The 25,295-nt window shown below is 35.8% G+C and overlaps 1 protein-coding gene across 1 annotated transcript; it reads right to left on the bottom strand.

Moving 5' to 3' along the window:
* Nucleotides 1-2,338: 2,338 nt before the first annotated feature.
* Klra1 (killer cell lectin-like receptor, subfamily A, member 1) lies at nt 2,339-25,295 on the bottom strand. Its single transcript, NM_016659.3, has 9 exons — nt 25,248-25,295; nt 21,917-22,111; nt 20,825-21,102; nt 18,972-19,138; nt 17,414-17,503; nt 16,069-16,272; nt 13,650-13,792; nt 11,242-11,345; nt 2,339-2,776 (listed from the first exon to the last, which is right to left on the bottom strand). The coding sequence occupies exons 4-9, from the start codon at nt 19,081-19,083 to the stop codon at nt 2,641-2,643; spliced, it is 789 nt and encodes a 262-aa protein (NP_057868.2). The 5' UTR covers nt 19,084-19,138; nt 20,825-21,102; nt 21,917-22,111; nt 25,248-25,295; the 3' UTR covers nt 2,339-2,640.

Consider the following 25,295-nt stretch of genomic DNA (forward strand, 5'->3'; position numbering starts at 1 on the left):
TCCAAATCCCACAATCCAGGAAATCCAGGACACAATGGGAAGATCAAACCTAAGGATAGTAGGTATAGAGGAGCAAAGATTCCCAACTAAAAGAGCCAGTTAATATCTTCAACAAAATTATAGAAAAAAATTTCCCTAACATAAAGAGATGTCCGTAATCAAACAGGAGACCTACAGGACTTGAAATAGTCTGTACCAGTAAAGAAATTCTTCCTGCCATACAATAATTGAAACACCAAATGCACAAAAAAAAAAAATAGAATATTAAAAGCAGTCAGGGAAAAGGCAAAGTGACATATAAAGGCAGACCAATGAGAAATAAATCAGACATTTCACCAGAGATTATGAAAGCTAGACAATCCTGGGCAGATGTCATACAGAACCTGAGAGAACACAATTACTAGCCCAGCCTACTATACCCATGAATAAAACAAAATTACAAAATATCTTTCCTCAAACCCAGCCCTACAAAAGATAATACACAGAAAAATCCAGCACAAGGAGGGAAACTACACCCTAGAAGAAAGTAAGATATTAATCTTCTTTAACCAAACCTAAAAGAAGTTAACCAACCAAACATTATTCCACCTCTAACAACAAACATAACAGGAAGCAACAATCACTATTCCTTAATATCTCTTAACATCAATAGACTCAATTCCCCAATCAAAGACATAGACTAACAGACTAGATATGTAGACCAGACCCAGCATTTCAATACATACAGGAAACACATGTCAGTGGCAAAGATAGAGAGTACCTTAGAGTAAAGGTCTGGGAAATTATTTTCCAAGCAAATGGTTACAAGAAACAAGCTGGAGTAGACATTCTAATATCAAATAAAATCAACTTTAACCCAAAAGTTATCAAAGAGATAAGGAAGGACATTTCAGACTCACCACAGGAAAAATCTACCAAGAAGAAATCTCAATTCTGAACATCTATGCTCCAAATGCAAGGCCCCCCCACATAAATAAAAGAAACTTTGCTAAAGCTCAAAGCGCACGTTATACGTCACACAATAATAGTGGGAGACTTCAACACACCATTCTCATAAATGGACAGATCATGGAAACTGATACTAAAAAGAGACACAGTGAAACTGAAAGTAGTTATGAATCAAACGGATCTAAATGATATTTACATAATATTTTATCCTAAGGCAAATTTATATACCTTCTTCTCAGAACCTCATTGTACCTACTCCAAAATTGACCATATAATCATTCACAAAACAGGCCTCAACAGATAAAAGAAGATTGAAATAATCCCATACATTCTATCAGATAACCATGGACAAAGGCTTATCTTCAACAACAACATAAACCAGAGAAAGCTCACATACATGTGGAAGCTGAACAACACTCTATTCAATGATAACTTGGTCAAGGGAGAAATATAGAAAGAAACTAAAAATGTTTTAGAATTTAATGGACATGAAGGCACCACATACCAAAACTTAAGGGACACAATGAAAGTAGTGTTAAGCAGAAAAGTCATAGTTCTAAGTGCCTCAAAAAGAAACTGGAAAGACCATACTTAATAGCACACCTGAAAGTTCTAAAACAAAAAGAAAAAAAATACACCCAAGAGGAGTATATGGCAGGAAATAATCAGACTCATGGAACTGGAATTAATCAAACTCAGGGCTGTAATCAACCAAGTAGAAACAGAAAGAATTGCACAAAGAATTAAGAAAACCAGGAGCCGATTCTTTGAGAAATCAATCCTTTCTTACTTTCTTCTTTCTCTTTCTTCCTTCCTTCCTTTCTTCCTTCCTTCCTTCCTTCCTTCCTTCCTTCCTTCCTTCCTTCCTTTCTTTCTTTCTTTCTTTCTTTCTTTCTTTCCTTCTCTTTCTCTATCTCACTCTTTCTTTCTTTTCTTCTTTTATTTTAAATTAAATATAGTTTAATAGGAGTCAAACTGAAAAAGGAAACTTCAGTGCAGAAAATGCCTCTATCGGATTGTCTAGTAGGCAAAAGATCATGAAATTCTTTTTGACTGATGACTTACTGTTGCAAGTGCCATCCCTGGACACCTGGAATAAGAAATCAGTCTGCACAAGATAGTAATTCTATTCCTTCATTATCTCTTCTTCAGTGCCTGCCTCTGAGTTCATGTTTGATTTCTTGTCCTGACTACCATTCATAATGTACTGTAAGATATAAGACGAAATAAACTCTTTACTCTCCCCTAAAATAAAGAAAAAAGAAAGAAAGTAAGAAAGAAAGAAAGAAAGAAAGAAAGAAAGAAAGAAAGAAAGAAAGAAAGGAGGAAATAAAGAAAGAGAGAGAGAAAAAGAAAGGAAGAAAGATAAAAGAAAGAAAGACTCAGGCTAGTCATCAAGGTTCTTTATTTACTTCTTTTAGAGTTTATGCAAACAAATAAAACAGATTCGTCCAAGCTTTGGGGTATCAGAGAAGATCTGTCCAGTCTCAACAGGGAAGGAAGATGTCATCTGCTCTGTCATGTCATGTTTCAGAGAATATTCCCAAAATCTTCCAGATTTTCTCTCTCTCTCTTTGCACTGCAGACTAAGTCCAATGGTCAAAACACTTGTTTGCAAGGTGTCATTAATTAATACAGGAAACAAATGAGAGTAAGAAAATTTCACTTTTTCCTTTAACACTCATTGGAGAGTCAATGAGGGAATTTATCCAGTCTCTTCCCACAAATACAGATGAATACTTGATCACAGTTACCATTGTCTAGTCTTGTTTTAGATAACAACATACATCCCCCATCTCTTATATTGTATTTCCTTGTGTTCAAGGCACTGAAAAACAAAAACAACAAGGGGCAACACTTTAATTTTGATCATTCACTGTAATGTCATGATTTTAAAAAATTCTATTCACTAAAGAAGACAATATTTAACCTATTATTCTTAATTTTAACACTAGGATATGTTCCTTTGTGTAAGTTCATTAAAATGAAATGATCTCTGTCACACACAAAAAAATCCCCATCGTTTTTCATACTCGCAATTTTTGGTCAGTGAGGAAAACTGATTTTCAATATTTCCCAGAAGTTATTTTCTGCTGAACCTGCTCTCCCACTTGTTGATATAAATGCTAGGATAAAAGTAAAACAATATGTATATCACACAAAAAACAGTCTTATATGCTCATGGTGTAAGGAAAAAGGGAAAATTTGAAACACAATCACAGATGAAAGCTTGTAACTATACTTTTTGATTGTTTTTCCCCCTTCTCATTCCCCACATCCTAGATAATGGACCTTCACAGAAACATGGCAATCTGCAGGATAATATATTACAAGACATAAATAAAATTTTAAATTTTGTTTAAATGCTGCAAGATAAAAAACAGAGAACAAATTAGCCCATATACTGAAACAGAATGACTGTGAGTTCTGGGACAGCCTGGGCTATGTAGAACAAGTAGAAGTCAAAAGATAATTATTTAATAAATAAGATCTTCTTTTATAAACCAATATAAATCATATTTCTACTCAGGCTGATATATTAGCAGGGTTGGATCAAACCTAACATTTTCAGAGTAGTAATGCAGCCACTATTTTTCCCTAATAGAGAAATCTGACTAAAGAACACACTCAAAATGAAGATCTTCAATGTTAGATTTATTTAGGACTAGTGGACACAATTGTAGTCCCAGGATTTTAGAATTGAAGGTAGGAGGATTCAAGGTTCAGTGCTAATCTTCTATACACAGGGAGCTTTAGGCTTGACTCAGTTAATGACACTTTTCTAAAGAAGGAAAGAAAATGAAAGCCACCATTACTACATGGGAATGAGATTTCAAAGGGAACAGTCTTTAGGAAAATATGTCACTGTCTTTGAACTTTGGGTTTAAGATGAGGAGAAATTGAATATTGATCCTTAACATAATTAGGGATGTAAAAGTAACAAGGAATAAAAATTAAACCAAGTGTTGTTTTGAGCATAGACATAAGAGTTATAATACATTAGGAATGGGTATGCACATGAAATAGTTTAAGACAGTCTGGTAGGCACAGCTAAGGAATCATGTGTGAATGTTGAATAAAGGCAAAATTAAGAAAGAACCAGAAGAGAGCAGTTCATAAAAGATAATGACTAAAAAGAATTAATATTTATATTCAACAATGATTCAGACATGAATTTTCATGAAGACTTTTATAAATTTCAAATATTCATAATTATCAAAATTTGGAAACGTGTTCATATGTGATGGAAAAATATTGTGGAATATTAGTGCAATACAAAAGTGCTTTGTGCCTGGCGTTGATGGCTCACTCCTTTAATCCCAGCATTTGGGAGGCAGACTCAGGCAGATTTCTGAGTTCTAGACCAGCCTAGTCTACAGAATGAGTTCCAGGACAGCCAGTGCCACACAGAGATATGCTGTCTCGGGAAAAAAAAAAGCGCTTTGTAAGAAGGAGAATGAAACATTGATCCAAGAAAAAAGCTTGAGTTAGCTAAAACATCATAGTGAAAATGATAACAGTGGAAGATACAGAGAAATGGAAACAAACACAAATCTGTACATAGTACATAACATGCTGCACTAGGCCTTACTCAGTTACAGTACAAAAAAGCACATGCCTGCTTGCCTGGGATCAGATGAGGGGTGCAGAAAAGAACTTTGCAAGGAGAAAATAATTGGTCTGTTTTAGTTTGATGGTGTCTATTACTGTGATGAAACACCATGACCAAAGCAATTTGGGAAAAGAAAGGATTTCTTTTGCTTAATCCTCTACTTTCTTGTTTGTCATTGAGGAACTTTCTAATTGAGAAAATTTCTCAATTCCCTCCTTTTAGGTGACTTCTATCATGTGGATATAAAACTAGTTTGTAGAATGGTGCTTGAATATATGTGCATATTTATTAAAACTCATATTCCTCATGACTTCCAGTGGATGCATTTATATGCAGACTCAACTTCAAGGCTTGGATTTTTGAATTTAATTTTCAGACAAACAATGAGCCAAACTATTTTACAACTTAAGGACATTACATGTGAATGCACTGTATGATCCTGAATTCAAAGATATATTGATAGTGATAAGATCCAGAACACTAACCATTGCGGATAAAGTGGATTATGGACTAAAACATATTACTAGATACATATTGAATAACTGAGGCTTAGTAGGATGCTACACAAGATATTGCTTCACCCTAGAAAGTATTTCTGTTCTAGACAGCTTTAGTATTATTGTCATTATCATCATTATTATTAGGCTTCCCAAGACATAGAATCTAACTCTATCAAATAGAACCCTAAAATTACATATTAGTAACTAAGTGTGCTGTCGAAGCAGTGAATTTTGAAATAGTTGATCCTAGTGAGGCCAAACTGAGTATTATTTTACAGGATTATATTTTTGCTTCTGTGTCATTTGAGAAACAGAAAATGATTTCTCAGGACTTGAGCAATGACATCCATTCTACAGATGAAATGGTCTTTGTACCAGGGGGAAAAGTGGCTTTTGCCATGTTAAGACAGACTTTAGAAGAGCATTTCTTCCCTTTCCAGCTCATCAATCTATTTGCACAGTAGATTGAAAAATGTGGTTGAAACATTTGGTAACTAAGTATTCACAAGTCATCACAAGAAGTCAACAAAGATGACAAAACATTCTGCTTTTACTTTTCCTTCACCTGTCACATTGAATCAGAGAATGCTTCAGTGCTTCTTAGAAGGAGGAGCAAAATACAAGAGGATATATGGAGACAAAGTGTGGAACAAAGATTGAAGAAAAGTCCTTCCACAGACTGCCTAACCTGTGGATACATCCCATATACATTCACCAAACCTGGAAGGTATTGGGGATGCTGAGAAGTGTTTGTTGACAGGAGGACAGGAGGTGGGTATGACTGTCTCATGAGATGTTCTTCACGAGCCTGAGAAATAGAGAGGTGGATTCTTGCAGCAAATCATTTAACTGAGTGTGGAGTCCCTGATAGAGAAGTTGGAGAAGAGACTGAAGGAGCTGGAGGGGGGATGTTGCAACAGTGTTAACTGGCCAAATCCATGGAAGCATCTGGGACTGCACAACCATTTAAAGAGTATACATTATGAGAAACATGTCTCCAGCCGTGTATGTGGCTGAGAATGGTCTAATTGGACATCAAGGGGAGGTGTACAGCCCTTGGTCCTGTCGGGGTTCGATGTCTCAATGTAGAGGTATGGCAGTGCATGGAGGTAGGAGTGAATGGGAGAGTGAGGGGCACCCTCATAGAAGGAGGAGGAGGAGGGGGGTGGAATACAGGGTTTTCAGAGGGGAGACCTGAAGAGGGGATAACTTTTGAGATGTTAATAAAGAAAATATTTTTTAAAAAACTGAAATTCAAGGCATGTTTGGTAAATACAGTCAGTTTAAACCAGGCTAGGCTAATGAGAATTTATGCCAAAGAATAGCAGAAAAATAGAGACATCCAACAAGCTCATTGGACCTGAAATGTCAAAGAAAAAAATCTTTAACAAATTATCACCATTCTTTAACCTTGGATTTACACCAGGGAGAAACACAGTATTAAATTTACTATAGTAACAGAAAGAAAGATAAATGAAACCAAGGTTGTCATGAATAGACAGCAGGGGAGAGGAGAGAGGAGTCTGGATTTAGTGTACACATTAGCCAGCCATGAGATTTTATTTGGTTATAATCAAGGAAGGATATGTTTTGAATGTGAGCAAGGAGGAAAATAATCTAGGAGACACTAACCCTTCAAACATACAGATGGTGCATATAGGCTGCATCATGAGATCTTAACTTTACTCCCATAATGATGCTCACCTAGACCTGCACACAAGAAACACAAGTGAGGTTCACGCTGCTAACTGGGTTCATTAGAAGATGGCATTGTAAAAGATGTGCAAGCTTTTGTACCTTTGCACTGGAGTAAATGCTTATGGTGGCTGCAGGAACCTTGTCACCACTGAACTCCCTTAGTCAAACCTCAAGTCTGACTCTAGTAACACCATCATCAAGCAACAGTTCTGTAGCATAGTCAAGGAACACAAAGATATCTTAACTTGGATGCAGGCATCTTCTCTCTTTCTGGCACCTCACTTTAAATGTTGCCACTTGCTCTTCTCTGACTGTGTAGGCTTCTATTGGATGTAAACAAATTCATTAACTCTGTGGCCAGTCACAGAGGCAAATACAAGGAATCCAAGTGCTTGGGAGAAAGTGCCTGAATTCTAGGGCTAGTCAGTGTGAAATGATAATTTTATAGAAAATATTAATAATACTAAGAATCTAATTTATTAGAACTTATTAATACATCTAATAGCGCTATTTGTCTTCTGGCCACTTCTCTGACAGGCTATTTTAGAGTGTCCTTGAAAGAAAGGGATGAAGATATTTTCTGGAACGTAGCTGTACAGACTGACAGGGCCACATTTGTAATATAATTGACCCAGAACCAGACTGGCTATGTTCCCAGGCACTGAAGAAAACTATTTCTGAGAGAGATATCACTGTGGATATGACGCCTCAGATAGTTTCTGTACCTGCTAAAGAAGAAGCAAAGTGAATGCCACAAAGTAAATGACATTATGAACAAAACCAGGCAGAAACAGTACATAAATCTCAAGAAAAAAGAAAGGGACAACAGAATTAAAACTCGCATATGTAAAATAAGCATGATGGATATCTTTAAAATGAGAATAGACAAGCAGACACCCTTGTCCATAGTCCCAACACCAGAGAGATGAAGACATGTGGATAAAGAATTCAAGGACAGACAGTAAGATGAATCCTTAACTCAAATTAAAAACAGAATAATAAAATATTACTTTTATTTTTAAATTATATAAGAAGCAACTTAACATATAAATACCTAGGAAAGTTATTAGAGGATACACAGAATTATGAGGTCATTTCCTAAAATTTGTATTTGTAAAAGGAAATTGACAATTAGCAAAACAGTGAAAACAAGGTATTAATAATGCAAGAGCTCTATTCTGAGGATCAAGGACAAATGTGGATAAGTACTGGAAAATAAAATATAGGAGAAAATAACGGATGGGTTAAACAAAACTAAGGCTGTGTAGAAGGTCTTATGGAAACCCAAAAGTTAATAAGCTTATAGTTGAACAACAAAAAACACATTCCATGTGTTCCTAATGATTTGGAGTTTTATGTTTTGTTTTTTTTTTTTTTTTTTTTTTTTTAGTTTGGGTTTTCTTTAATGTGGTTTGTCTGAGTGTTTCTTTGTTTGTTTGTTGGTGGGCAATTTTTTTCATATCAGGGTTTTGTTTCCTTGATTGATTGATTTTAGTTTATTTTTTGTTTGTTTTTGTTATTTTTCCTTGGGGAGAGGGAGAAATAACGAAGTTGAGTTGGTAGGAAGGTAGGAATGTACAAGGAGTATTTTGAGAAGACAGTACGGGATCAAAATATATTCTATGAAAAATGTAATTAAAAATAAAATTTTAACAAGTAGCTGAAAGAGTAGGATGTAGATACTAACACCCAAACAATGAATTGAAGCCAAGGACTTCTGCAGTGGAATTAGGGAAGAAGCTGAGGCCAACCACCTAACTAACCTTGATCCCTGAGATCACTCAGTCACTGAGACACCAACTATTCAGCATACACGAGCTGTTATGAGGCCCCCTACACATATACAGCAGAAGACTGCCTGGTCTGACCTCAGTGAGGGAAAATGTACCTAACCCTAGAAAGACAAGAGGGCCCAGGTAGTGAGGAGGCCTGGTGCTATAAGTGGGGTGGGTATGGACATCCTCATGGAGATTGTGGGAGGGTGTTTGGGATGAGGAGCATCCAGATGGCTGATTGGGAGGGGCATAAAGACTGGACTGTAAAAAAAAGATTAGAGAATAAGAAAGAAAGAAAGAAAGAAAGAAAGAAAGAAAGAGAGAGAGAGAGAGAGAGAGAGAGAGAGAGAGAGAGAGAGAGAGAGAGAAAGAAACGATTTAACTTCAAAGAAGAGTTACAATGCCAGAAGTTATGTTTTAAAAAGAAAACCAAAGTGCAAAGCCTAGGATTCCTCCAGAGGTATGACTTACTAGTCAGAGAGACAATAGGCGTCTCCCACATAGCAAAGGCTAATGTTACTGTCTTTGTTTACTTCAAATAACTATATAGTAAGGCCCTATTGCTGAATATTTTCCACACATTAACATTAAAACATAGATAAATTAACCTCAAACCAATAAGGAAATATCTGCACCAGGGATGGCTTTCTAAGGGCTATTAGTTTCTTTGCATGTTGCAGGAAAGAAAATTTATGAATAATCCTATCGTGCATTGGACACTGCATCCTGAAATGCTGACCTGCTGCAGACCAGGCAGATGTGCACAGTATTACTATTATTATAGGATAAATAGATGCTTTCTTATTTGAGTTGTGGACTTTACCACGGAAAAACATATTTGGTGTTGTAATTCAAATAAAATGTCTGAGACTGGGAAGGTCATAGGCCCTAGGTTGGAATTTGCTACAATTACTCTGCTAGTAATCAGGGGTTAAATTTCATTGTTTTGGTTTTTTTCCATTAAATAAATTTACTGTTAAAATAACTTAACTCCAAATACAACTTTTGAATTTGAATTGAGTCGTAATGACAATTCATGTTTCAATTGAAATGTCAGGGCTCACTGGACACTGTTACAAAACAATAAGCCTTTATTCACTTTTGAATGGTCAGTTGTATAAGAGTCCAACAATTACATGTGAACTTGATCTCTGTGGAACCCCAAATCAATAAAGGTAAGTGTGTTTTCAAAATCTACTGCAGCTATTCTAGAAACCCTGATCAAGGTTTAATAGATACACAAGGAAAAATTAAACAAGAGGACCCTCATGGTCTTTAACATCTGATTGGCTGAGAAAACAGTTAAAGCTGAGCCAGTGCTAATGGGAGAGGAGTGTTACTGATGGAGAAACTAAGCAACTAAGCAACCCAACAGCAGTGGAAGACACAGCACCTTCACAGTCACCAGCATCAACACTCACACTGGATGGCACACGGCAGCCGTCCATGAGCAACACAAAAATCAAGCATCAGTAGTTTTACCCAGAGAGTGACAACTGGAGTACACGGGCAGACCCTAATTCTACAAAGCATAGAGTGGGAGCTTCAGAGCACCATTCACAGTCTACAGAAACACTTAGAAGGCTTCTCAGGTGATGCTTGCTTGTTTTGTGGAAGCTGAGGAGCAGAAAGGCATTGGTTACTGTTGCTGACACAGCTTAAAAGAACCTGAGAGTTACACAATAAAAGAGAGAAACCTAAAACAAAACAAAAACTGGACTCTGTGTGAAAAGTAAAAAACAAAGCAAAGAAAACTAAGTAATAGGTAAAGAAATAGTGGGTCGTTGGGGGTCAAACCATATTTTTAAGGCATGTTAGAACAAACTTTCATTTATCTAGTTGCTAGGCAGATCAGTCTTTAAAGAAATATTGATGGGCCAGCTCTCCTCTGCTCCCGACCATTTTATGTGCTGAAGAGTGTCTTTTTCCTGTCCTTGGGTTTTTATCCCCACTTGGCAAACATCATGTGCAGCTGTCAGTCAGATTTGCACAAGAGGAACAGGGAGAGGGCATAGCATATTTTGGCCTATGGAAGTGATGCCCGGGCACTATGAAGGGCTAGTGTAAACACTGGGCTTTAGGAAGAGCCTGCCCAAATGCCTGGTAAATGCTCCCACATCACACCTTGCCAGGCTTTCTCAGGCTTCACACCCTTTACATGTTTTCATGGGCCATCAATAACATAAAATTTCTAATACCCAATATCATAAATTGCTATTCGTTATGGAATTCTAAAAAAATAGAATGGGTAGGACAAGTTAGAGTCCTCAGCTGTAAATGGAATGCAGGCATACATACGTGTGTGTGTGTATATATATATATAAACATTTCTTATATTTTTAAAAATCAATAATTATGTAAGTGAACAAAAATAAAAAAATATCACATGAATGTCTGAGAGACTCAGTGTATCTGTCATGATCATTCAATCATTTCACATCATCTCAAGTTGTTTACTTTCTAGGGGTCTTTTCAACTTAGAAGACAAAGACCTGAGATGTATGCAGTATTAAGCCTCTTTTGGTTATCTCCTATTCTATACATCTTCCCTCTGTAACACTTGTTCACACTGTGTCTTATGCAACTTGACCTTCCCCTGAGCTTCACAGAAAATGAGGAAAGCCAAGTGAAATGAGAGAAAAGTCTTTGCACACAATCCTCCCAATTCCCACACCAGTGTTAGAGTCTGAAGGGCTCAGAAACTCACAGTTTAGATGGGCGATTGTCAATCCATGCCCAATCTTTTTTCTTATTATCATATGACAATCCAACCCAGCAACTGTCTGAAGGAACCACGAGCTGAAGGAACTTCTGTAAAGGAAACAACAGACCTTACAATAAAATTTCTCTCTGATTAGTGAAGAACAAGAAGGGTAATTCCCCAAAATTCCTGTGTCATTCTCTGCTGGCCTATCCTCCTACTGCTCAGTTCCACTGTGCTTATTTTCTAAAGTGGATTCCTACTAGTAGCACATTTAAATTAAAACTATGTCAGTTCAATAAGTTATTTATAATAAAATCTCCAGGTGTCCTGAGATACTGGGTTCATGGCTCGATTTGTGCCTATGTTTCTTAGACATAGACCTAGACTCACTACATACACACAATCTTCCTGCTCAAGGCCCATAAAAGTGTATAGATCATTAAAGAACTTCTGATGCTCTAGGAAATTATTCAAATGTGGATTGTGGAATACTTCATAACAATTTGGGAAGTGTTCATTTGGGAATGAATGACCTTTCTTCAAAGAAAATTGATAAAGATGAAAATTGCTCTGTAAAACACTGTGCTTTTTAGATCCATGCTCAAGAGAGGATACATAAGTGACAGAACTGAGTAGATTGGGAGATATTTGCTAGTATTTAGTGTATTTTACATGTGAACTCTGAGTGGCATGATGCCTAATTAATAGTATTATATTTTAAAATATGAATGTGTTCAATTTTAATTATGTTAGTTCTCTCTCTCTCTCTCTCTCTCTCTCTCTCTCTCTCTCTCTCTCTCTGTGTGTGTGTGTGTGTGTGTATGTGTGTGTTATTTCCTCATTTTTGAGGTATGAAATTACTTATCTCCTGTATATAATTACTTATCCTTTTAGGTAGGACTTTTCCTTCTTATATTTTCTAAATATCTGGATTTGTGGATGGATTTTTTTTAATTTGGATTTGTCCTAAAATATCTTCTTTTCTACATCTATGGTGATTGAGAGTTTTACCCGGAACAATCATCTACATTGTCAATTATGGTTTGTCATAAGTTGGAAGATATCTGCCCAGAACCTTTTATCTTTTGAGTCTCTATTGAGAAATGGGTACAATTCTGGTCATTCTGCCTTTGTGTGTTACCTGCCATTTTTCCCTTGTTGCTTTTAATATTCTTTCTTTCCTCTGTAGATTTTGTATTTTGATAATTATATGATAAGAGTATTTTCTTTTCTGGCCCAGTCTAATTGGTGTCCTAAAAGCTTCCTTTATGTTTACTGGCACCTATTTCTTTAGGTTGGGAATGTTTTCTTCTGTGATTTTGTTGAAAATATTTGTGAACTTAGAATTGGGCTCTTTAAGTTCTTCTATTCCTATTAATTTTAGCTTATGTATTTTCAAGGTATTTCAGATTTCCTGGGTTTTTTGAATCATGAATATTTTATATTTAGTATTTTCTTTGACTAATGAATCAATTTCTTCTTTTGTATCTTCTATGCCTCAACTAGACAGAGAACTCTCAAATGGATGAGAAGCACATAAATAAATGCTCAAAGTCTTTACCCATCTAGGAAATGCAAATCAGAATAACTCTGAGATGCTATCTTACACCAATCAGAATGACTATAATCAATAACAAGTGATAGCTCATGCTGGCAAGGATGTGGGGCAAGGGGAACACTCCTCCATTTCTGATGGGTGGGAAAATTTGCACAAATAGTTTGGAAGTGCATTTGTTGGTTTATGATAAAGCTAGCAATACTTCTACATAAGACCCAGTTTATCCTGGGCATATACCCAAATTAAACAGGAAATGTCAGAATCTTGGAAACTTTGTTTTCTTTTAAATTGTCATTTCTAATGATGGATATCTTTTTTTTTTTTTTTTTTTTTTTTAGAGAACATAAGGATACTATATAGTAATGATTATGGATAGTTTCAGTGAAGATAACACTGGGACTCACAGGTCAAACTATATAATCCCACATTTCTCATATAATCCCATTTTGCCAACAGTCCCAGGGCTCAGCTAGTTTCCCTATTGTCATCTGATTTCTCATGTCAGACTGCCTCACTTCTGTGTTCCAAAGATCAAAACCTAGACAGAGGGGTTTTCTTGGCACTCTAAGGAGATAAATGACTGTCAGTAATAGAATATGCTGTACCAAAGGATTAAACTTCATCTGGGAAAGACATGCTTTCTGAGGGACTCTCTTTTAGACTCCTGAGAAAGGGAGGAGACTGAAAGATAGAAGTGTTTCTATACAAACCAGTCTCTACTTTACAGTTTTGTTCACATTACAGGAATACAATTTACAAATGTGAAAAAAGAAAAAAAACTGAATTTAGTATATTATTCAGGGTTAGAGACTGGGCCTAAGAGAATAAAAGGCCAAGTAAGAGTCTACAGTACCAGTTCATCCTCATCATCTATCTTCAGAAGGGATAAACTGGAACTCTGGCAGGTCTGTTTACATCCACTCCATGTTTTTCTGTCCATGACGAAATAATAACATTTCATACCATAGCAGAACCAGTATACTTTATCACCTCTGCCTGTAACAGAGAAAATAAATTGTTAAACTTATTGTTCTCTGGTATTCTGTTATCAGAACAATGTATTTATTAAGATTATTCAGCCTGTAGTTTTTTAAAGGAAAATCTCATGTCTCAAAATTGAGATTTTTTGATACCATAGGACCCCTGCATCCCCATGTTCTATGAAACGTTGTTAATAACATAGAGACATAGAAATGGTTCCTATGTCAATCATGGATGAATCAGTAGAGAAAGTATAGGATATACACACAAAAGAAAAGTGTTTATCCTTTAAAGGGAAATGAATCAGCCTTGCATGATGAGTTATGCCTATAATCAGAGCACTCCAAAGAGAGAGGCAGGAGGAAGGCAGCCTAGTGTAAGTGATCATTTTCATACCAGCCTTGGATCTACAGTGAGTTCCAAGTTATCCTGTGCTACAGAATGGAATCATGTCTCACAACAAACCCAAAAGCAAGACACGGACTTATGTAACAAACATCACTGAACTTGAGGATAGTTTGCAAAGTGAAACACACTGGATGTAGGACCATGTGATAGGATTCCATGCAAATCAGGTTTCTAAAAAATCCAAGTTCTATGAAGCAGAGGTTTGTGAGATACCACGGGCCAGAAGCAGGCAATGAGCACTTGCTACTCAGAGGCAGTTAAACTGATGAAAGAATTTTTGACCTGTAGTAAGGCATTGTGCTCACACTGGTCTATACACATATGTGCACTTAGCATTATGCCAAGATCTGTAATTAATGATCTTACCTTAAGAGAAATAAGATATATATAACAGTGGTTTTGGTGTTGGTAGACTGTTCTCCTGATTATGTTGATGTCATCAGTGTTGTGCCCAAATTTCCAAATGTTAAAATTTGAATACATTGAAATGCATGAAGTTTGAATTGCAAGATCATCTCAATATGAATATTTTGTTTAGAGAGGAGCTGGAAATGTCCATGCTGTCATGCTGTACACACACACACACACACACACACACACACACACAATGTGTGTGTGTTTTCATAACAGGGTTTCTCTGTGCAGTCCTGCCTGCCCTGGAACTCACTCTGCAGGCCAGGCTGGCCTTGAACTCAAAAATCCACCTGACTCTGCCTCCAAAATGCTGGGATTAAAGACATGTGCCACCACTGCCAGTTCCATACTCTATAAAGTAACTTTATTTACAAACTTCATTTTTCTCTCAGGCTTTCCTGGAATTTGTTGGGATGTCCTAATATTGTTAAATATTAAAATCCTCCTTCTTCAACCTCATAATTATAGGAATTATTTCATCATGCTACCCTTTACAGATAATTTTTTTTTTAGTGACAAAACCTTTTTCATGGTTCTAGAATATTTCAAAGGTTGTTTTAGAGGGTTTTTCCCTGTAAAAAATTGTATAATGTTGTAGCCGATTTAAATATATTAATCCTGACATAATGAGAATAATCATATCATCATATCCTATCACTGAGTGGTGAGATTATATACAAGAGCTCTTTGTTATCTCCAAATCTTCTAAAAATAACTAATGATGGTTGATAAACTGGGTCAGTTAAAATGACCAGTCACACTGAAGGCAAAGAAAAGTTCCTGTGACAATTAATCTTTTCATCTTTCCAGCCTCAATTACTGTGTCATTGACAGAGTTGTGCAGAATGCGCAAACCCTGGTGAAATTTACTTGTCTTCTGCAGGGAGAGTCCCTTATTTACCAACAGTCAACGTTCTCAAGACATGTCAGATGAAAAACACAGTCTCTCTCTCTCTCTCTCTCTCTCTCTCTCTCTTTCTCTCTCTCTCTCTCTCTCTCACACACACACACACACACACACACACAAACACACACACACACAATCACACACACACTCACACACATTATTTTTAAAAGTTCATCCAATATATGCTCTAAGTCTACTTTAATGTAAATAGTTCATAAATACACACTTACTAAAAACTTCCATATTCTGTCAACAAGAAGTTGGAGATTCAGATTTTCGCATGGACCAAAACAATTAAAAATTTTCAGGGGTACTGATTTGTAATTCCCTCCCCAGTGGGTAGTAGGAGTGGCAAACAGAACCTGGATTTTAGAAACTATAAGATTCTCCTAATCGAAAGATGAACTTCTGAGTTTCCAGATCCCTAAATGAAATAAGGAACCCACAAATGATCCCAAAGATCACCAGCATCTTAAGCTGCTGGTTGATCTTCAAATTTTCCAGAGAATGAATAAAATATAATAATGCAATTCTGTACTTATGGTCTTCCCCTGCAACATACCTGTGTGCTGTAAGGAATCTAAAACAGTCTTGGTTTTATTATACAATCTGTTCTGATCCCTGTTGAGGGATTCCAGAAGATCACACTCTATAGACTTATTTTTCAGCATTTCATCCTTCAAGTTGATGTCACTTTGCATGTTGCTGCAGTTATTGTGGTGGTTTAGAAATTCCTGCAGTTTTTTTTGTTGATCATACTGAAAAACTAAGTTAGTCACAGTTATAATATAAAAAATGCTTATAAGAAATATGTATTGAAATTTAAGGTTAGAGAAAAAGCTTCATGTTGACACCCAACACATATCATTACTTTCATTGGTACTTTAACATTTATAAATTAGCACTTCAATTAACTCACTATAGAAACAGATACTTCAATATTTCACAAAGTTAAGTTTACTGTAAAATAAATAATATAGCTGAATAAAATGGTGGTAGTAATTTTAATTCACTTCATTTTGTAGCACAAATTTACAAATAATTACCTAAGTAAAACATTCAGTGAATACTTAACACACTATGAAAATGTGAATTAATAAAACATGCTAAGAAATGACACAATTCATATTAGAGCATATGGAATGCAAGATATCCACCTACAAAGCTATATTTTAGCAAAGCCTGAAAGTGATTTCCTCTGTCAATGTAGAGAAATCCAATTAAGTTTAACGTTTAATGTCTCTGTAGAGATGAAGTCTTTTACTTAAGCATGATGTCAAAATACATTGCAAAAATGGTTACATTGGATTCACAAACAACTGAACTCAGAAAGAAAAGTATCACCAAATCTTCAGAAGAAGTATGGCCAAAAATGAGACAGAACAGAGGAACTCTCAACATCCCCAGAGCTAACAGATTAAGTATGAAACAGAACTGAACACTTCATTTTCTCAGGAAAAAAATATAACTCCAGAGATTCTAACTCATTCCCTGACTTTAGGTGAAACAATGGATAGTGTGTATAACTCCATAGTTCAAGTCTAAAGCAATTCTTTTATTATTTGATATTTTTATATTTACATTTCAAATGTTATCCCCTTTTCTGGTTTACTCTAAAACTCCCTATCCCCTCCTCCCTCCCGCTACTCATCAACTCACCCATTACTGCTTCCTGGACCTTGCATTTCCCCACACTGGAGCATAGACCCTTCACAGAATCAAGGGCTGCTCCTCCCATTGATGACCAACTAGGTCATCTTCGGCTACATATGCAGCTGGAGCCATGAGTCCTTACATGTGTATTCTTTGGTTAGTAGTTTAGTCCCTGGGAGCTCTAGGGGTACTGGTTAGTTCATATTGTTCTTTAGGCAGAAAGAAAAAAAATAAGATTTCTCTCAATTACTCACTTTTTATTGCCAACACTGAAACAGCTACCAGAAGAAGGAAACAGAAGATGCCAAGAGCTATCACAATGAACTTCCAGTGGAATGAACACCCTTAAATAAAAACAAACAAACAAACAAAAACAAAAAACAAAAAACAAAAAAACAAAGCAAAAGAAAACAAAACAAAAAACAACAAGAAAATCAGTGCCAAGACAGAGCACATATCACTACTAATTACAATTTTTTTTGTAGGATGTGAACTAGGGGAAATTTTGCAGAAGTCAATCATATAAGCAGATTGAACATGTCCACTCAAAATTGTAGATTTCTACCTAAAATGCACCCATTTTAGAAATCCTATGCTTTTGAATTTCCACAGAATTTTGAACTTATTTCAGTCTTGATCTTGTATTGTGAATCCTGACTCAACCTAGAATGAGCTGGATAACAGGCCTGTGCCCTCTACACAAAGAAAAGTGCAGTCTACAGGAGGAACTGGAGGCATCGATACAATCCAAGTACAAGATACAAAACTGAAACATGCAGTCCATGAAGAAAAGTAACTGAGGATAGAAAGGAAGGAAAGAGGGATGGATGCTCTTGAGAACTGGTAGGGAACCACAGCTGCTCTGGACCTGATCTGTATACATCCCCATCCTTGAAAGGGCCTATAAGTCAACTATCTCTTTCTCCCTGTAAGTTTGATTTTGCTATCTATAATACTAAACGTTTTGGTTTATCAAGGGGAATTGGAATCGGAAACTCATGTCTTTTATTACCACTGCATCAAAGAAGAAAAGTATATCAGCTTGGAGCACACACATTACAGTGTGAAGAAAGCAAAAATGGAGAGAATAAAAAGTGAGATTTCTGCTTTATCATTAATGAACAAATTTTTTCTTTGACATTTCCCGGAACTCTCACAGAGGTTTACTTATTTCCACCCACACTAATCTGTCATCTCATCTTCCTTCATCTGAAATTTTAGTTCCAGTAGGAAACTTCCCGTTCTGATTGACAACTGTTGTTGCCTGTTGCATTAGATATTGGGGATAATTTAAAAAAAAATCTATCTTCAAGAATGGAAAAAATGCAAAAGTGTCATTATCTTAGGATTTTGTTTCCCTAGAACATTTGGTGTACGTTGGTCTGTTAGATTTAAATTTTTCAAAATCCTTTTTGACTAGAATAAATAATTTTAAAAATCCTAGTAATTTCTTATTTCTTCTTGATTCAAAAGAATTTTTTTCTTACATATTTTCATTGTTATTCTCTGTCCATCTGATTTCTTTAGTAGTTGGCTACAACTAAAGAGTAGATGTAGGGCTATAAGTTTTTCTTTCGTTTTTAAATTTTAAAACTAGTTTGCTTTGGTTTTTAAAACTTAGATTTGAACAATTTTGTACATGATTACCATCCATCTAATACTCTTTTCTTCCCTCCCATCTTTGTTCATAACTCAGCCCCGATGAGATGGATCATTATAGTTTTACATAGAAGCTAAGAATATTTCTAATTTTTAAAAATTTAAAATGCATTTTAAAAAATACATGTGATATTAGATACTTTAAACACTTACTTCTGTAGCCAGCTTCTCTGGGCCCTTTAGTCTCCTCAGGTCTCACTTGTTTCTGCAATCCTGCAGATTTATGAAATCTCACCATTGAATAAGTGACCTCCTGCTCACTCATCTTGGGATTGATATATAAAGTATGTTCTCAGTTCAAATGGTGCCTCGAGTGGTTTCTAAGAAAAATATTAAAATGTTCACCTATAGGAAGAGAACTGAATCTGATGATACAGAGGGCTGGAAAAAGGTGGGGTCTGACTAACTCACTTAATGCTACAAACACACTGACATGGACTGACCCAATTTACATTACAAGTGAGAGCTCATTGTAGATTTTTATTAAAGTAGTTTATATTTCTAATGGTCACAGCACTTATTTCTTTTTTTTCCCATTTTTTATTAGGTATTTAGCTCAGCTCATTTACATTTCCAATGCTATACCAAAAGTCCCCCATACCCACCCACTTATTTCTAAGAAATATGGAAAGATTAAAAATTTCCTAAGTCATTCTATAATTGTTATAGCCTCTTTGAAATTTTAGGAGTAAATAAAAATGTTGCTTTAAAATTATTTATACATTTTGATAATAAATGAATAGTAATTGTTCTTTCTGTCTTTTTATTTATACATGACTGTCAGAGTTTCCCTGACAGTACCTTACGAAAGGTATTTGAAGGTTAATACTGAAGGTGATCCAACATACGTAAATATTTGTTGTACTGAAGCCCTAATCAGCTAAGATATCCAAACTTTCCACCCAGCCACTTTCTATACATTCATCTCCATGCTTCAACCAGGTAAGTGGATTCAACCAGCAAAGTTCCTAATGAGTGGGTTAAACCATACCCAGAAAAAAAATGTGATATATTCTATATCATTTGATTCTCACAGCTCAAAGTCAGCAGAAATGATTTCTATCCTTTAGTACCGACAGCAAACTGAGAAGAAGAAAGGGATCATTGCTGGATGGGGTGTGAGAGCAACAGGGAGAGTCTTAGAGGATACATTATGAACTTTTAATCTCACAGCATTTCATGTTCATGATCATGTCACATATAAAATATACACACATGATGTTGCAAGGGGAGGCTATATGAAAATAAATTTTGTCACAATGCAGTACACATAAGCTAATGTCCATGAAGGAAACCATCTGATAGTAGATAACACTGTATTTGTAAATAGTTAGTACTTGTAAATAATAAGTAAATATTTGTAACTGACATTACCTTTACATTAATAACCGAGCTGAGATCCAGCAGATAATAAATACAAGTTGCATATATGAGAGCATTCTTCTCAAATTTTTCTAATTTATGAAATTTTCTGAAGTGATTCACCTTTTGCCTTTTATCTTGACAAAAAAGAATCCTTCCATTACCAAATTCTTTTTCAAAATTGTTATTTATTATTACTGCTCTTGGGATAGTTGGGCCAAGGTGCACGTGTCCAGAAGGCAATCTTACAAGGTGAGTTCTCCCACTCCACCTTCATGTGAAGTCCAGGGATCAAACTAGGTGGTCAGTCACCCTTGTGTATCAGGTTCATTTACACACTGATCCTTTTTTACCTGTATCCTATTATGGCATCATTTAGGTGGGTAATATATAAACATTTAACCCTGTTAAAGAATAATGATCTCCATAGGTCCCTCTACCTTAATTTCTTAGCACACAACACACATCACAGCATACTCCTAAAGAATACAATTGATGAAGAATCACAGTTGTCACATGCTCCCGGATTTAACCTGATCTAAAACAACTAACAGGCCTTCCCCATCAATCGAGCGCTCAGATAACACTACCTGAAAATATATTTGATAGTTTAGTAGAAAACAAATAAAAACAGTTATTGTTACCTGTGTCGCTAGCAAGAAGTGGTTCTGGTGGAGGAAAAAGTTGGCTTTTTCTGGTTGATATCCCCTAAGTGTCTCCAAAATAAACGGTAGAACTAAATTTCCACTGAGAGATACTCAACCTCATGATTTTATGCTCCTCCTCGTCATCAAAGCAAAAAGAGGAAACTGCTTAATGAAACCTGACCCTCAGAACAAAGGAGAGAAGTAACGTATTGTGCCAGATGCTGCAAAACAAATGTCCATAACTGATATTTTTAAGAAGGAGAAGATGAAAACTCCTGCAGAGAGAGCAAAAACACTGTCCTTAGCAAAACAACTTGGAAAAATGTGGCACTGATGCTCCTAGTTTTGTAATAGACTGTTGGAAATTTACTATTATGTTACTAATTTTTAAGTTATTTCTTCATTTTGAATTATGCTAGTTGCAGCTAAGTGTGGTGAAGTCTTCCTTTACATTTTTCTAGATTTTTAAATCATATATAATATTTCCTATGAACATTGATGTAATTCTGTATGGAGTATTTTAATGCTGATGTTGTCACGGTGATGGGAAATCAAATCTAAGACAATGAACATGCTCAGTAAATATTCTTCCCCTGAGCTACAGACCCAGGACTTGGTTTTGTTTTGTTCTGGTTTGTTTTTTTGTTTGTTGCTGTTGTTGTTTTTGAGACAGATGATTTATTTTACTATGTAACACAGGTAGACCTCACAATCATATTCCTCGGGTTTTCATACATTTTTGTCTTAGAATTATAGCTGTATATCATGACAGCAATATGCTCTAGGTTAATAAATAAATAATACGCATTTCTTCATTTTATATATGTTGATCTCAATAATTTAAAGTCATATAAGTATTAATTACTTATGTGCAGCATAAATAATTTTGATCATCTATTACTGAGGACCATCCCAGTTGTACTATAATATTTTGTTGTTGTTAGTTTAAAAACTACATGGGATATTCTTTAGAACATACTAAAAAATTATTTTATGCATGAAGTCATGGGATTCAAGAAAATATACATTTGAAGAACTCTAATAAAGATTATTAGATGACATTCTATCCATTGGCATGAAAATACTCACAGTTATTTTTTTAGAGATGAGATGATATGATTTTTTTTTCTTCTATGAGTTTTGTACATGTGTTTGTGATGAGAATTCCTGGGAAAGAAGCTGTTTCAGCAATGAAGGATTTAACACAGAGAGAAGTGAGGACTTTGTAGTGTTGTGGGTCTCGGGAATAATTATGTTACCAGAGGCTAGGACCCTCTAAGTAACCTGTGTCAGAACAAACATCCTGTTACCAGTAGATAAAAACTTCATGAAATATATGAACATAACAGACCACTAGCTTCGACAAAACAGAAGTCTGAGAATGTCCTCTGATGACCTATAGAAAAGTTTCCCCCATCTTGCTGCAACTACCTCTCTGATATATCCACCAATGTATGCTGACATTGTCTGGATTTATGACTTTTTAGGTTCTTTAAAACTATAAAACTCCATGAAACTTCTCCCACATTGGAAAATGGAGGCATCGTCACTCTAAATGGTTCCAGAATATAGTATCTTTTATTCCATAAAAGGTGAAAGCTGATTTTTGCATCAATAGCCCTCCATTCAAAGCTCTTGCTGTTCACATTACTAGTGAGGCTGCACATGCTGAATACTTCAGACACTTCATTGGGATTGAGGGTGCAGTTTAGTGTAGGGACATGCTTGGCATATACAAAGCATTAATCACCTATCATACAATAATGATAATAAAAATTATAATACAAATGACAATGATATAAGGAAAAACAATGACAATAATAATAGAATAAAGAGAGGATGTAAAAATTAAAACTATTTGATTTCAATTGTCTGTTGCCATGATAAATATATTCAAGTCACTCACTAATCTGTACTTTCATTTGATTGTAGCTTTTCAAACCTGCTGGCTTGTTTTTGATGAAACAGTTTAAATTGTTCTTCAAATTAAGTGACAGTGGTTAAAAAAGCACTGGGAAATGGTGGATGATTTGAGACTAGAAGAGGAACTCAAGATGCCTGACTCCTAATAGATTGTGTGTGTGTGTGTGTGTGTGTGTGTGTGTGTGTGTGTGTGTGTGTTGGGAAAGAGAGTTTGAGTGCATATTTGCCATGGTGTGTCCATGGTGGTCAAAGGACAATTTTGAGGGGTTATGGGGGGGGGGTTAGTTCTTTTCTTGTACCAAGGATTCCACAGATCAAATTCGGGGATATCATCAGGCTTGGTGTGGCCAGTGCTTTAATACTCTGAGATATTTCAAAAGTCCATTTTTTTTTGGTTATTTAACCCATATATTTCTGAGTCACCACTCAAGTCTGCCATTATCATGTACCCCAGGTCCCCTGACACAGATATTATCTCATAAGTATAAGAGAAGTTCCTCGAGTACAGTGAGGATGCTTTCATAATACCTCCAGGTAGTCTGTTTGGTCTCTACCCACTTCTCCAGGGGGAATCCCTTTATTTGAAACACACACACACACACACACACACACACACACACACACACACACACACAAAATTAGAGAATATGGGAAGTGGGGAGGAGTAACAGCATTGTTGAAGAAAGTGGTTTCTGTGTCCCAGTGCAGGCAGATGCTTGTGCTGTCTCAGCTTTCCACAGGAAAGACTGAAGAAGTCAGTAGGCTGACTTAAGGACACTGTATATCTAACACTGAGACTAAGTTTCAAATACATCATTAAGCACAAATTATGGACACAATGAGCATTTAGAATGGCTGGGGTTTTATCTTTCCTAAATGTATGAATCTTGGTGATGGTTAGACATGAGTGAAAACACCAACCAAGGCTCTTGAGATTTCTTAAGTCCCATCATTCACAAATTCTTTGACCACACAATTTAGAACAGTCATTTCTTTACGAGGTTGCTGTGGAGGTTTAAAAAGATACACAAATAGCTTTTGTTGTGTTTTGTTGTATCTGAGTCAGGGTTTTACTATTTAGCCCTGGCTGACCTGAAACTCACTATAGACACCTGGTTTGCCCAAATCTCTTTCCCATGTTTTGGGATTAAGGTATGAATTACCACATCCAGTTTAAATAATGTTTGTAATCATAACCTGAAAATGGATAGAATGTTGCATTCAACAGAAAAGATTATCAATTCCAAGGCAATACTCCAGTTTTTCTAGCATATGAAACTGAGCAAAACCCTGAGTCTTCAAGCCTATTTTTTCACGTAGTCAAGAGTGTTAGTCAAGAGTGTGCCATCTCCTTCCTAGGTTTTGATTAACTTCAATCAGGAGTATATGCAGAAGCTCATATATTTCAAGAAAACTTTGCTTTTAAGCCTTCTAGTCTCAAGAAGACAGAAAGCGGGGCAGATTTTCTACCTAATCATTTCAAAGAGTGCAAATGTTTTGAAGAACAGCACAGGGATGCTACATGAGAAAAAGAGAGAAGCTGACATATCTACATCCCTGAACTATTGCTGCTCTAGAGAAAGTACTCCTCCCATATCTGATAGGTTTATATCACACTGTTCACAGAAATAATAATGGCACTGAGACTTCTTGCATCCTTATCTCTGCTGACAGGGTGTCATCCTTAACAAGGAGGCTAATCACATGCCCAGGGCACAGGACTTTCTGCTTTCCAAATATTCTTTGCCTCCTGCAACATCGTGCAATGACTGTGAGAAGAAACTCCAGAGATGTTTGTTCATTATTGTGACTATAGCATTAGCAGAATCTGAGGAGCCCACCAGTGTGCTTGATGAAGAAGGAGGGTAGTTAATTGAAACTGAACACAGAATGGATTTCTTTGTTGGTTTGTTTAAACAGATATAGGAGCAGTCCCCAAACTGTAAAGCAAAAGAGCAGTACCTTCCTCTAAGTTCTGTGCAACTGAGTTCTGAATTTAGAGATGAATGTAAACTGTTAAAGAGCATCAATATCATTGAAATATACAGTGACTGCAGATGGAATGAAAGTGAGTGACACTCCAGTTTTGCTTCTTTGACCAAAGCACAGCATAATACAGGAGGTAAAGGAACTTACATTACCAGCTAATAAAACACAGGAGAGAGAAAGGAGAAAAATGTTTTGTTTTCTTAAGTTCTGTCTTCTAAATACATTTTTGTGAAAAAAAAAGCAATCAAAACCACACATAAACATACGAAAATACATATACATATGTACATACATACACACAAAACATATACATATATATGTATATATTTACATATACATAAACATATATGTACATATATATTTACATGTATATGTACACATATATGTACATATATATACATATGTAAATGCACATATATTTATTTCACTGGCTTTGTTTTAAAAGACTTTAGTTCTGAAACCACAACTTTATGTTGACACAGACACAATATTAATCCCACATTCAAACCTTCCAGTCACACCCTTGGACTGTAGTACTATCATTGCACAGTTGCAA

Source organism: Mus musculus, chromosome 6 (genome assembly GCF_000001635.26).
Source record: "Mus musculus strain C57BL/6J chromosome 6, GRCm38.p6 C57BL/6J".
NCBI classification, from domain to species: domain Eukaryota; kingdom Metazoa; phylum Chordata; class Mammalia; order Rodentia; family Muridae; genus Mus; species Mus musculus.

Coding starts and splice junctions, on each gene's coding strand:
- Klra1 (NM_016659.3), bottom strand. CDS start 19,083: ATGAGTGAGCAGGAGGTCACTTATTCAATGGTGAGATTTCATAAATCT. Junction 17,504..18,971: donor CAGAGAAGCTGGCTACAGAA/GTAAGTGTTTAA, acceptor TTTTTATTTAAG/GGTGTTCATTCCACTGGAAG. Junction 13,793..16,068: donor AGATTCCTTACAGCACACAG/GTATGTTGCAGG, acceptor TCTCTGTTACAG/GCAGAGGTGATAAAGTATAC.